The sequence below is a fragment of the Leptinotarsa decemlineata genome, unplaced genomic scaffold (assembly GCF_025532065.1).
Source record: "Leptinotarsa decemlineata unplaced genomic scaffold, Ldec_3_MD MMD2_P_RNA_scaffold_9, whole genome shotgun sequence".
Taxonomy (NCBI): domain Eukaryota; kingdom Metazoa; phylum Arthropoda; class Insecta; order Coleoptera; family Chrysomelidae; genus Leptinotarsa; species Leptinotarsa decemlineata.
Window position 1 is genome coordinate 9,065,682 of NW_027412536.1, and position 15,405 is coordinate 9,081,086.

Below are 15,405 nucleotides of genomic sequence, written 5' to 3' on the forward strand. Positions count from 1 at the left end.
CAATAGGAGAATGCGAAGTGAGTGGTAAGTACTGATCAAAGCAGTTAGTCTGGGAGCATACATATATTCTTGTACATTTCAGGTATGGTTTTCTATGGAATGGAAGATTTCCATTACTATGATGTTAAATGAATAAAATCAACTTGTTACTGAATTACATTGTTAACATACTCTGAATAAAGATTTTAAAAGATAAGGTAGTGTTTTGAAAGGTCACATAGGAGCAGTTTCAATCTAGTGCTAAATTGAAACGTAACACGGTCTGTCGCAGGGCAATGGGTTAAAAGCTTCTAGAAGATATGTTGAAATGTATCCTCAACGGCAGCATCCTTCACATAGAATATTTGTTCGACTTCATCAACGATTACGAGAATATGGTTCATTCATAATTACCACATATGGGCTGATGAAAACCCTCACGCTATTATTGAAACTAACCATCAAGAACAGTTTTCTCTCAACGTGTGGCTCGGAGTTATTGAGGATTATTTAATTGGGCCTCATTTTCTACCTCCTCGATTAAATGGTGAGGCATACTTTCAATTTTTGAGAGAAGTGCGTACAGTACTGCTGGAGAAAGTTCCATTGGGCGTCAGCATTCAATTGAAACATATGCAAATCAGGTCAAGGAGGACCACAGAACTGGCCCCCTCGATCCCCGGATCTCGATCCTCTCGATTTGGGGCCATTTACAGCATTTGGTTTATCGTACTACTGTTCGCGATATAGAGGACTTAAGAAACCGCATCATCGATGCGTGCAGGGTAATCAGAGAGACTCCAGGAATATTTGAGCGAATACGTGGCTCAATGCGTCGACGTCTAGACGCATGCGTAATGTCTGAAGGTAGACATATCGAACATTTACTATGATTTCTACATGTTGTGTGTTTTGTTATCAATAAATTAGTTTTGTTTATTACCCTTTAATCGTTTAATGCAGGTACTAACTACAAAATAACAATAAATCCAGTTCGCATTTATGACGATGTATCTCTGTAGTTGTTCGTAAAATAATTTTTTGCTGCAAACTGGTTTATTTTGGGCAAAAAACCCAAGAGAAATTTTTTGTTCGGAATAAAACAGGCCATCGAAAAAAATTTTTGAATGGTAAACAAATAATAAGACAAAAAGTTACATTGGAAATACATTTTAGGGGTTGCGTTTTCCACCCCTTACAATCATGTAGTAAACTAAATAAATTACTGGCAAAGTGTATTTTTAGTAGTACAAAATGTCAGGTTGATTTCAATATTGTAACTTTTTCAGTGCTTGTGAAAAAAATTGTCATACAAATTTTATGTACCCCCTTTAAGGGGCTGTATCTTAAGGGATGCTCCAATGAAGTTTCTTCATATGAAAGATCCTATTTTTTTCGATGAGGAATCACCTCCTTAAATGTTTCACACTTATTCAGTTACACCCTGTATACAGGGTGTATTCTATTCTCAAAGAATAGTGTATTGAATGTGAAGACCAATTTCATATTTGCAAATAATATTTTACAGAAGGGCATAAGTTCAACCACGACTATGATGTATTGCATTTGGAAGAGAAATGTTTAAAACTATATATTTTGCAGTGCTTAGAAATTGATATATTCAGGAATTCTGAAAATTCACTAAATGACTAAAGAGAATTTTATTATGTCTTTCTGAACCAGTTGATGAATTGGTAAAATTTTCTTTTATGATGTGTTTTCGAAACTCTACTCGTTTGGAGTAGCGAAGTGGACTCTGGAGGAGCTGTATCAACTCGACGTGAAAACCCGAAAAATGATGCATCTCTATAAGAGTTTGCATCCCAAATCATCCGTTCCACGGTTGTACTTCCCCCGACAACAGGGAGGCCGTGGACTTTTGAGTTTGGAGTGTCTACATGACAGAATGGTACTGGATACAGCCTGTAAAGTCGTCAGGAGTTCGAATCCCCTTCTCTGCATGGTCTGTGACCATGAGAGAGCAGGAATTGGAGCATTTCTCCTTAGGGCAGCTGCCCGAGCAGCTGATGAACTCGGTATAGTTTTCGGCTCTGAACGAGGTGACCACAACTCTGTCACCGAGTTGGATCCCGTTCAGCAAAAAGCTCAGATAAAATCCGCAGAGATCACCCTACTTCTGCGGAGACACAAGGATAAGCCACTGCATGGGGTCTTCTTCAATAACATTGGAGACCTTGGCTTATCAAAGCGACGTTTGCTTTTCTCAGGTCGAGTGGGCTGAAGTCGGAAACTGAGGGGTTCATCATGGCTTGCCAGGATGGTGTCTTCAACACCTTAGTCTACCGCAGTCGCGTGATGGGTATAGAGGTTCCTGACACAAGGTGCAGGGCCTGCCGCGAGGCGCCCGAGACCCTAATGCACTTGCTATCAGCATGTCCAGCATATGCGGCCTCGGCCTATATCCATCGACATAACGCGGCCCTAAGAGTGCTATATTACCATCTACGGCACTCTTACGGTATTGACGAGACACCGGTGTTGCCCTATGCTCCGGGGGATATTGAATCCGTTGTAGGGAACTTGAAGTGCCGAATTTATTGGAACTATTCGTTCCCCACCCTCAGGCTCATACAAGCTAATAAGCCTGATGTAGTCCTTCTCGACCACCAGACCAAAACGATATTTGTCGTGGAGTTTTCAGCTCCTGGCGAGACGAATATCGTCAGAAAAGAGGAGGAAAAACGGATAAAATATCGAGATTTTCTCTTCGAACTCCGCAGACTCTATCCAGATCACTCTGTCAAGATGGTCTTTCTGATTATTGGAGTCCTTGGTGGAATGATGTCTTCTCTACTCTCGAATCTCAAAATCATACCGGCTTGCCGCACTAAGGCAGAAATCTTAGCCGCACAGATGCAGAAGGCTGTCATTCTTGGCTCACTGCGTTTGCTCAGGGCACATGATTCTCGGACCCATGATTCTAGGGCCTGACCAGCGCACACTACGGTGAAAAAAATAATAATAATAATAATAATAATAATAATAATATTTTTATTTCCTCATACACTGATATAAATTACATGGAGTGCTATCGAAAATAAACAAGATAATCACAGAAGCCATAGAAATTTATAGCTTGTTAGTGATGAGAATTGTGAATTAATTGTATATATACGTTCACAATACATTTACATTTCATCAAAAAACAATGAGTGATCAAATGAAATAATAAATAAACCTAATAACAGAAACAGTAGTTACAGACAGAATACATAGTTATTTTCATCTACTCAATAATTGCTTAGGTCAGATTGCTGTACGGAATAGTTTGATTAATGAATTCAGAAAAAAAGTTCTTTCGGTTTCGAGAATGAATTTCTTTACTTCTCTCTTGAACATAGAAAAACAACTGTTGATATTTTTCATTTCTCCTGGTAATATTTGATATAAGCGTGGTCCGAGATATGTTGCGTTTCTTTGTCCTACAGTTTTGTCACATCGTGGTGCATTTAGAGAGTTTCTCTTTTTCCTAGTATTGTAGGAGTGAATGATTGGTTCTATTTTGATGTTTCCTTTTTCAACAAAACTCAGTATGCTCATACAAAAACGTTGTCAAATATCATATACACTTGCTTTTTTAAATAAGGCCTCAGTTGGCTGAGTTTTTTTTCTTTTAAATATAATTTTCAGTATCCATTCCTGTATGACATTTAGATTCCTAAGATAATGAGCATTCACTTCTCCCCAACCTATTATACCATAGAATAGTTGTGATTGTACAAGTGCAAAGTACGATGTTTTCAAATGCTGAAAGTCAAGAAAGTTTTTTGGGCGATTGAACTTAGAAAGTGTACTTCTAAACTTTCTGATTTTTTCTTTCATCTGTAGGTGCCCTCGAAAATGCCTATCTGTATAGATACCTAGATATTTTCTTGATTCGCCTTCAGGTATGTGATTATTATTTCCTATATTTAGGTATTCCATATTGGGTAATGTACTGCAATATGATGTGAAGGGTAAATATTTGGTTTTTTCGAAATTGATAGTGAGTTCATTGTTCTCAATAAAATCTTGTTCTGCAGAAGCTTTCAGTTGGTTCTATGAAGAGACGGTATACAAGACATCCGTATCGTCAGCAAAGCTCAACATTGTACCTTTTGTTGGTATCTGTAGCAGCTCATTTAGATAAATTGTGAACAGAATTGGTCCTAGAACCGTTCCTTACGGAACACCATAAGTAGCAGTTTTGTGATAACTCATAATTTCATCAATACTGACTCTCTGTTCTCGGTCACGCAAGTAGCTTTCAAAAATGTCGTAAGCTTTCCCGCGTATTCCACAGTTCTCTAATTTTCTCAGGAGTTTTTTATGACTGACGGTATCAAAAGTTTTGGAAAGATCAACGAAGATGCACACCGCTGCGATTTTTTTGTCAAGAACCACATAAATTAAAGTTGCTAGCTTTTGTATTGCATCTTCAGTTGATCTTCCCTCCCTAAATCCGTATTGCCGAACATATATTGATTTGAATTTCCTAGTAAAATTCACTAATCTTGTTTTAAGAATTTTCTCTCTCACATTGGCTATGTTTGAATTTAGTGATACAGGCCTATAGTTACTCACTATTGGTTTATCTCCACTTTTGAAAAGTGTTTTTATTATTCGAATTATGAATATTTTGGGAAAGCAGCTTTCCCGTAAACATTGGTTTATTGCGTGAGTTAATGGCGTTTTAATTCCGTTAGCAATCAATTTGAGCGTTTCAGAGCGAATGACCTGGATATTTCTTTTGTTTAAACTCCATAATAACTTTGTTAATCTGATTTTCATCATTTTCTAATAAAATTATTGAATTCTGTGATCTTTTTTTATTAAAATTATAATTAGGTGGTTCTTTAATTTTAAGGGCATATTCTTGACCAAGATTCGCATAGTACACATTAAAATTGTTACAAATTCCTAGAGTATTTTTCATCACTGTGCCATTCTCTGGTTGAATAATCGTTATTTTCGTTTCAGATCTAGATTTATTGCATATATCATCAACACATTTCCATAGTTCTTTTAAATTTTTACTATTATTCATTATTTTCTGAGCATATTTTTTTGGCAGCTTTCAGTAACCTATTTAACTCATTTTTCAATAAATTATATTCTTCTTTGAGTGTTTCCGGGATATTTCAGTAGAGTTTGATACTTTTTGTTTGTTATTTTTATTTATGAGCTCTGTAATCCAGAATTTTTTTGCTTTACATTTTTGCTTAAGTTTAGTTATAATTGTACTTTTTTCAATAAGATATCGTGATTCGATCACAAATATTGTTGCAGTATTATCAGCCTGTTCTATTTTAAACATATTTTCCCAGTTTTCAGCCAATAAGTCTTTTTTAAGTTTATCGTAATTAGTGATTTTTTTTTGTTTCCGTTTCTTCATTTATGGAAACATTGATGAATGCTAAAAATCAAGTTCGGAAACTCATGAGTATCTACTTGAGAATTGAAAATCCTAACTCATAATGATCAAAAGTTATTAGAAAAAATCAAAGGAAGTTTGGTAACTCAGAGTTCTCAGACTCTAGAATGATATACAGAAAGTTTTATAATCTAATGAATTTTGATTAATATATGGTGTTGTACGGTGTTGAATATAGTTTTGTAAAAAATCCAGAAGACATCAACCTTTGGAGTCGGCGAAACTTTCAGAAATTCTGTCAAAATAAATGATGATCAGCAATCCCCAATTCTGTTATCGTGCGATCACTTTTACTGAAAAAAAATTATATTCGTTCTATTTTGAAAAATTAAGAAATGTACAAGTCCATTCATTGATAATACTCTATTATTCGGCAAAGCACTGTATGAGTACCTAGATTCTGGCACTACTGTTCACTATCCTTTAACAGGAATTCATCAGTAGATATTCACTCTTTCCAAATTGTAGTAGTTTATCAAAAAAATCATTACGTCAGGTAAGAAACTGAACCTTGTCTTCTCTTATCTGAAACTGCAGTTATTGTGTTCTTGTCCAGCGCTGAAATGGCTGTAACTGCTGCGAATCCATCTCCTTCGGAAAAAGATATATGGTGACCGATATCTTTCAGTGCAACTGGTATGTTAGCATTCTGAAAAAAAATATTTTTTGGAACGTTTATATTGAAATTTTCTCAGGAATTTCCCACAATTACTGCCCCCTGATGGGGGGCAGTAATTGTGGGATGCTTTAATTTTTTATGGAAGCTATTTCAAAGATTAACAGGCGAAGTTCTCATTACTTTTTCAGATGTATTTACCTCAATTTTGAATGAATTCTCGAAATCCACTTGCATTGGATACAATTGATGATGAAATCTTTGCTGATCTGAAGCCATCTTCATATTGAAACCATACCACAAATGATTTATAATCACCTGAAAATTGAATATAACGTTATATGTCTCAAATTTAAATAATACGGCAAACTACAACCAAAGGGAAGTTCATTATCCAGATACATCTGCCGGACTTATTCAAAATTCAAATTCAATTGAAATTTATTAACAGATGTACAATATCTAATTAATGTCTATGAATATTGAAAAATAGTTGTTACATGTATAATATTTTAACACAGTCTGCTAAGTGTAAACATTTGTGTTTGACTGAGTTAGTAGAAAAATAAAGATAATGTTAATTGTTAATAGATATTGTTTATGGCTGAATGATCGATTTTCACTTGCTATCGTCCAACCCGTATTAGGAATCATACGTTATATCGTAAGACCTCATTAGTCCTTAGCTCGCACAAGTTTCGACTTCAAAGGGTTGTCGTTCGTAGGGGTGCGACAGCTGGTTAACGAAAAAACAGATTTTTTTTCAACAGATAACGTTGTGGAACACAAGTGAAATAATTGATGATAAATTATTTTTGGTGATTTGATATTGTCAAGTAATTATCTATCGATACGTATCTAATTATTTTGAGACATCATCTGAAATGAACGAAGGGATGGAAATGGAAATATGGTAATTGTTCGCCAACAATCCTCAGTTAGTTACTAATTCAACCTGCAAGTCCAGTTTACAAGTTGAAAATAGTGTTTTCAACAAATTTGTTGAAAACGTCCAATATCGGAGATGATATTTCTCTGACTTGTGTTCCATTTTATTTGATGTTTGTCTTTTTCATTGCATCACTTTCCATATTTTGCTATGATTTCACTTTCAGTTCATTGAAGCGGGTTATATCTGGGAATGCCAGTATCTGAAAATACTTTCAAAACAAGTGATTTTCTTCCAAGTAATTTATGAAATTAGCTGCTTGGAAAGAGCTTTTTCTTCCAGTTTATGTGTGAAAGGGCATGATCCACAAATGTATACAGTTGATTTTTCGGAAATTGATCGCTTTCTTCTTCCTTCCTTTGGTATGAAAATGAAGAAATAGGGAACCAAAACTTTTTTTTTTTCAAAAAATAATCCCTCCTAAAATTATAGATTTTTCAATTCAAACAATATTTCTATTACCAGGTTTCAGTTGAAGAAGCGAATGAATGTCATTACATACTGTCATCGATGACATTCGTGACATTAAGTCGTAATTTTATGAATGAAATGAATGCTTCATCATGTATTGTTATCCAGATTTTGTACTGAAGAGGCAAAAAGGCAGGTGTCTCATTCCGAAACATCTGATGTCCACCAGTGAGGATGACAGTGTAACCATGTAAGTGAAATTTTACCCCTTTCATTTACTATGTTGTGTAGCAATCCTGTGAATGATATCTGATTCAGTTCCAAATTGGAATATAAATTCAATAGAGAAAAGTGTTTTCGTACGATTCAGTTTTCATATGAAAGTAGTTGTTTGTAGGATATTTTTCTTTTGTGTAATTCAATGTTTATATGGAAGTAGCTGTTTCAAAAGGGCTTTTCACTCCAGTTTGTGTCTAAAAGTTACTTCTTTGCATGATCTACGCATCAACGAATCCTTTGAATCTGGTATCTTCCCCACTAACTGTAAAATTGCATGTGTTTCTCCTATATTGAAATCCGGTAGTGGAAGTGATATGAATAATTATAGGCCCATTTCGATTCTTCCTGTATTTTCAAAAATTATCGAAAAGGTAATGAATAATAGGTTGATAGATTATTAAGAGTCAATAAATTATTTATATTCAGGTCAATATGGCTTTCGCAAATCGAGTGATACTGAGTCTGCAGTAATGGATGTCATTTCTAATATTCAACAACAATTAGATAGAGATATGAAATGTGGTCTATTATCTCTCGATTTGCGAAAGGCATTTGACACAATCAATCATAATATTTTATTGAAAAAATTGAATAATGTTGGTATTCAAGGAATTATTCATAGATGGTTTGAAAATTATTTATCTAGCAGAAAACAGTTTGTGTGTCTAAGGAGAAATGCCAGTTCATTGAAAACTATCACCTGTGGTGTTCCAAAAGGGTCTATTTTGGGTCCAGTTTTATTTTTGATTCACATAAATTCTGTTTCAAAATTATTGTTGAAAGGAAATATTAAGTTATACGCGGATGACACAACATTGCTTTATTTTTCTAGTGATACTAAAAAAGTCTACAATAACATGAAAAATGACATTATATTGCTAACCTCTTGATTAAATTATCATAAACTGAGTTTGAATTATGAAAAATCTTCTTTAATGTTGATAACTAAGAACAAAGTCACCAACAAAGAGAATTTGGCTGTTAATAACAAAATGATTGAATATTGTCAAAACACAAAATTTTTAGGACTATACATTGATGAAAGTCTTTGTTGGAATACTCATATTGAGATGTTAAAAAAGAAAATCGGACCAATTTTAGAAATATTATTTAGGATTAGAAATTGTATTCGATTAAAATATCTCAAATGTATATATTTCTGTCTGGTATATTCAAATCTACAATATTTAATTTACATTTGGGGAACAGCTGATTTATCAATAATAAATCCTCTCAAGAGACTGCAAAATGAAATAATAAAATGTATGTTCAACCTAAGTCAAATTTATATTTATACCACGTGATCTTTTAGATATTCAGTATATTTTCCAATTGAAAATTTGTTGTTTCATTCATCCTGTTAGAAAAAAATCACAAACTCAAACACCTGTTCATGCAGCTGCAGTTTCGTAAGAAGGTATCATCTTTCCCTCCAACCGATTTCCTGGAGTCTTTGAAGTCCACTAAATACTCGTTAGGACAACAAGAGGATTGTTCCGAATTCTCGGGGTTCTTGTTGAATACTCTTCGTGAGCAAAATAATAGCAAAATCAGTACTCCTGACCGCTCTGGACTGAATGATTCCGTACAACCCATCTCGTCTTGTGTTTGTAAATCTTCTGCTGGAAAAATCGTCACTTGTTTACTTTGTGGTAAATGTTCAAGAAGTACCGAAAACTTATGTGAATTTCTGGAACTTCATCTAGCTTTTCCTAATATTTTGCAGTCCGTGCAAAGCTTATTGTTAAATCATCTGAAAATGGAATTTTTAACAGGTAATGATCGACTGTCTATAATTGACTGTTATAAGGAAACAATTATAGCTGAGGCACCAATCTTCAATCAATCTAATAATAACACTGATGATTTTCAAACAAGACTCAACCTCTAACGGAAGCAAGAAACTCTTTGGAAGATCCGAAATGGATGAACATTTCAACCTAGTAGACCACTATTATAATATTCATGCAGTAATTGCTCACTGTGGTTCTGCCGTTGAATCTGGTCGTTATTACGCCTCGGTCAAAGACGAAACGGACTGGTTTAAGTTTGACGATAGTCGGGTCACTAAGTGTTCTGGCGATTCATTGAATTTATTAGAGCCTCTGGAGACACCTTACATTTTGTTTTATAAGAGAGAAGACATTGTTGAATCAATATCTCAGATGATTTGGTGCTGCAGGTTTTTCCGGGTTTTCCTGCAGCTGAAAAAGCAAATGTGCCATAGGAATCAATGAAGTCGCCCCGGAGCGCCAATTAATTTTTATTGCTGTTTTTATTTTATTTTTATCGTTGTATAAATGAAATATTCCACTCATTTGGAATTCAATCAAATAAATACCATCCATGACCATAATACAAGACAAGCAAAAAAAAACTGATAGCTAAATCATATCACTCAAAATTTGGGGAGAAATCAATATCCCATTTAGGAGTTGAAATATATAATAATCTTCCAGAGAAATTAAAAATGAATCAAAAAACAAAATTCGAATCGGAAATGAAAAAGTTTCTGCTCTCTTCCTCTAATTGAAATTCTGGTCTCCATATTACATTTTTTGTTTTTAATTAGCATTATAATTTAAAAATGTATATATATTTATATATGTATGTGTGTGTATATATGTAAATATGTATGTATATATATGTTTGTATTTATGTGCTGCACGTAAAAAAAAGATTTGTTGAATGAAAGAAAATTCACTTCATTCAAAGAAATAAAACTGTCATATATGCACGACAAAATATTTTGTTGGTGCAAAAAAAAAAAGAATTCCTGATTCTCAACTATTTCTTCAAGCATATGTTCATTGTATCAAATAAATATTTGATTGAAACAATCACATCGATCAGTTATTTCGATTTAGAGAAGAATTGAATTCAAGTAATATATTGTCTAATTGATACCAAGAATTATTTACAGTAATTCGAATATTCTATTGAACAAGCAAAATTTAAAGATGGGTGAAATAGTGGAACTGATTGATAATCAAATGTATTTTTTATTCGAGTAAAAGTTATGTTGAAGAAACATAACATATCTGCAGAATGATGGAGAACTTTGCTTGTTTTGATGATGGGAAAATGTTCCACTGGAGTAATGATTTTGTTGAACAAATAATGAATAGTACTTGAACGAACAATATTTATACCTCATTGTGAGTATCTTGCTGATAGACTAAAGCATTTCGAAAGTTCAAAATAAGTATGAATAATGATGAACCAATAGAAATTACAAAACAAAACTTTTTCTCTTGTTTGGATTTGGTTATTGGATTCTGTCAACCAAGTATTATACTAATTTGAGTACCAGCATCTCGTTGGTAGTAATGGAGCTTAAGATCGGTTCTACTGAGAATTACTTCACTCTTCTCTGAAACTTCAATATGCTTTTTACCATCAAATATTTTCCCACAAAAAAATCATTGGACCATCGATTGTTGTCATCTCCTGCTGATGCTGATTCGATTAGTACATTAAGTTTGTAGATAAAAGGATTTACGTAGTTTTAGTATTGAGAAAAGTAGTTTTCGGCAGAATCAGAAATACAGAAAGTCAGTGATTGAATTTATATGAATTTCCAATCGAAATAGATCAAGTTACTAAATAAATTGTGAAAATATATTATAGTTTGTTCAACAACTCAATTTCTTAATACCTGAAATACAATTTGTATCATTTTCTCAACTGGATTATTGATCTACTTACGAATCACGATTTTTTAATCAGTTTTGAGCATAATATTTCATATTCAATACTGATTATGTAAATGCCTTGGAAAATTTTTAAACATGGGAATGAGCAAAATATAAATAAAAATCGAGAAATTTTAGTAACAATTATATTCAAACAATTAATAAATTATAATGGACTTCTACAAATATTTAAATAAAAATATAAATTCTCCACAAATGGTTAATCCTAATCTAAAACATTAACATATTTTATTATTCATCGTTATTATTGGTGATATCTACTAAAGAACAATCAGAGTCGATTTCGAAACCTTTCACTGAAGTAATTTTCTACAAAGAAAGAGAGATTAGTGATTGTTTACATTTTCGCAATAATACTATTGGATCAATTTCTACTAACTATCTTGGATATTATCTCATAGAAATATAAAAATATAATAATTTTTTTTGTACAAATCCAATTTACCAAACGGAGGTATCCTAATTTTTTGACAATAGGAAAAAACAATGACGTACTTAATCACAGAAAAATTTGAGTAGAAGAAATAACTGTGATGACAAAATTCACTAAGCTCTCCAACCATAACTTTTAGGGCTTCAGATCTAGTAAATTTATTCTAGCATTCAATTACTCAGGTACAAACCTGAATGATAATAAGTATTTACAGAAAATTGCAAAAATATATAGTTATTTGGGAAAACTGAATATGTTTTTAATTGAAATGGTATACATATTTATTATAAAAGTTATCAATGAAAGACATACCTCTGTTATATATGATTATTAATATATTCCATCAATTGCTTCCTTGATTGAATATTTTTTTTACCAATTGAGGGAATCATTTCTTCGATTTCTCCATCAGTGAGCCTTTTAGCTATGTCTAAGGTTACATCATTTTCTGTTTGAAAAGTATGTGTTTTAAGTAAATTAGTGGGAGATAAATAATATATGTATTTTTTTACTTTCAAAAATGCCAATCAGGTCATTTAATCCTAAGTTATTAAGAAATTCCTCCATGTCTAAAATTAAAAGAGATTATATTACATGTTTTGAGTTTGTGCAGTTTTGTTGGATGTCATCATTTCTGTAAATATGTTACAAATAACTTTCCTTTTCCGGTCTCACTGATTGTAATAAAGTAATATAAGAGAAAACTGTGATTATTTCACAATGTTCTTTAAAAGAAAAATCTTAAAAAGAGATTCCTTCAAGGATTCAGTATATACTATCATGATGGAAATGAAATCATTGTTTTCGACGCCATTCAATTATTTCTGATGTAAGGACATTGTATACCTACACCTATTTCTGTGGCAAACACATTAATTGTATTTAATCTGAAAATGTCCAATTCCTCCGTATCCAAAGATCAAAGGTCACCTAGGTACCCAGTGTATGCATACCTACCTACCTCTCAATGATAATCATTTCACCCGACAACTTCTACTTTCTTAAAAACAGAATTGAAATCATCAAAGCTGTCCTTCAGTCATTACATTAAACTATAAGAACTTCAAGCCACTTTTATAGAGGATAGCTGTCGAGAAAAATGTAAGAGTACGTGCTCGAAAAAAACGATGTCCGTTTATCCAATACATGATATTCATAATTATTTCAAAATATGGAATGAAAGAAAGTATATAAATATCAACATACCTGTGAGAACACTGAAAATACTTCAACCCACGTATAATCAAAAAGAAACTGTAAACCTCTTCGTCATCTCCTTGCAAAACACAAAACACATTTTTAATTCTTATTCCTTTCGTGATTAGTTTACGGTTCTTGCTCAAATGCAAATGATGCCGACCTGCACTCTATTCCTTAGGAGTATTTTAATTATACCATTTCTTTCAAGGAAATAATTCAATTTTTCAAACCAACAAATAATAAAAATATTGAAATGAAATTATCCAAAGGCTTGAAATCATTTCCAAAATTAGTTAAATGTATTGATATGTATTGTTGAAGTGAAAATGAATATTTTGCTGATTAAATTATATATTAGTGTCAAAACAGCACCCCATACTGCTAAACTGAATTGGAAAATTTTCATTCAACAGACGTTCTTTTGATTTGATGAAATTATATTGTTTGACTCAACCGAATTATTTTGGGAACTCAATAAATTTTATTCTTGAAATGATCCACAATTCATTTGACTAAGTAAAATACCTCTTGAATTGAAATATTAGAGAAATTAAAATGAGAATTTCATTTTGTCTCCGCAAAATTATCATCTAATCCATACAATACACACGTCGTTTGTAATGAATGATATTTAATCAAAATGATGAAATAAATCAGACTAAATAAATTTCTTTGAAGAAACAAATCTTTTTTTCCGTTTTTATATTTAACTGATATTCAATATTGAAATAATTTATCATTATTTTACATTGTATTCCTGTTATAAACATTCTTGTTTCTTGAAATTAATAAAGATCATTATTATTATTATCTCTGAATATAGGTAATTGTTTGGAACTGATTGCTTTTTTCTTTTTTTGAAAGATTCTCACATTTTTTTGTATGACGATGGAAAAGAATAAAGGCAAAACAAAAATAGTATGGAAAACAAATCATGTGAATAGATTGTACTCAGCGAATCCATATATTCGAGCAAAAAAATGCTCTTTCGAAGAAAGAAATGTCAATTATATTCAATGAATATAATATGGTAACTTGTTTGAGGTGATGGAAAGTGCGTACCTATATATAGAAATTGCCCATTTTAAATTTCTCCGGTGAAACATCACCAGCTCTTATAAAAATGAATTCGAAAATATGACAATTTCAGAATAACATTCTCCAATGATTTATTTTGAATATGTAAAGTTTCTTTTCGTTTCATCATGAGAGTTAATTCCTTCCAATGTAAAAATATGAAATTGAATATACCCATGAAATTTACTTTGTATAACACATGCTACTTTATTTCAAGTACTCTTTTTTATGTGTGCCGAGTATCCAATTTGAGTGGCTGCGGGTGATTGAAACTGTTTCTTATAGTTTTATGCGCTACTTCTCGCTCGTCTCATTAGTAACTTCTTCGCAACTATTACCTTCGTGCTGGGGGTCAGCATTTTGGAAATGTGATGGATATGCCGGTATTTGGCAACTATCCGCCAAACAGTGGGCGTGAAAGGTCTGCTGGCCGCCCTGTAGTCTATTATTGCACAATGAATCCTAGACGCTTGTTGTCTCACCAAGTTGATATTCTCACCTTGTTGATATTCTCCACCAAGTTGATATTCTCCACTTGTGTACCGTCCATTTAATTCGACAACAAATCATAAGGCAATATATGAGGCGGTTTGATTTGTCATAAATCAGTCTTTTCTGTAATAACATTATGAACTTTCCCATCCCAAGTACCCAGTTTGAATGGCTTTAGAAGACGAATTTAGCTGCGCCGGCTTCAGTAACCTTTGACCTCTATCCACATAGGGAGGTGAGAGATCATTGGGTTCAAGAATCATGTGCCCCGAGAAGACGCGATGAGTCGAAAATGGCATCCTTCTTTATTTTTTGGTCAAGAATTTCTCCTTGATGAGGCAAATCGTTATGATCGTGAGAAAAGAGATCAGGAAGGGCAACGTCACACTAAGCTGGTCGTACTTTATTCCCGAAGCTACGGCACATTCGTACGGGTGCGTGAGCATCATCAATTAATGACAGTTCTCACACCATGGGTTAAGTCCGTTCAAGGTGTCTGCCTTAGTGCGAGAAGTCGTTACGATTTCGAGATTCAAGAGTAGAGGCGGCATTATTTCAACAAAAACTCTAATAATCAGAACAATCATCTTAACAGAAAAGTCCAAACAGATACTACGAAGTAGTATTCAATTTCTCTGCTCTTTTCGAACTATATTCTTCTCACCTGGAGACAATTATTAGCATTTTCATTATTATAATGGAAATCTTGTAATTATCGCTATAATTGAGATCATTTCGGTTTTCTGCGTATTTTCTCTTCTCAATTCCCCTTTTTACGGGGCATGATATTATGGAATCCAATGAGCTAGGTATCAAGAA

At 33.0% G+C, this 15,405-nt stretch overlaps 1 protein-coding gene and 1 long non-coding RNA gene across 6 annotated transcripts in view; both read right to left on the bottom strand.

Annotated features, from left to right (window-relative positions):
* Nucleotides 1-2,974: 2,974 nt before the first annotated feature.
* The window catches only part of LOC111509193 (scoloptoxin SSD14), a 53,329-nt gene continuing 40,898 nt past the window's right edge, over nt 2,975-15,405 (bottom strand). For 3 of the 5 annotated variants that reach the window (XM_074170563.1, XM_074170565.1, XM_074170562.1), the window contains exons 9-10: nt 6,231-6,347; nt 2,975-6,062 (exon numbers count right to left, since the gene is read on the bottom strand). In XM_074170563.1, the coding sequence (XP_074026664.1) occupies nt 5,901-6,062; nt 6,231-6,347 (279 nt within the window). In that variant the 3' untranslated portion in view covers nt 2,975-5,900. Of the gene's footprint in view, nt 6,063-6,230; nt 6,348-9,055; nt 9,291-9,397; nt 9,422-15,405 lie in introns of those variants that run through there. The other 2 variants (XR_012464393.1, XM_074170564.1) reach the window with 2 other exon arrangements.
* Nucleotides 11,495-15,202, bottom strand: LOC141480514 (uncharacterized). Its single transcript, XR_012464394.1, has 2 exons — nt 12,330-15,202; nt 11,495-12,265 (listed from the first exon to the last, which is right to left on the bottom strand). It is a non-coding gene; the product is annotated as an uncharacterized lncRNA (long non-coding RNA).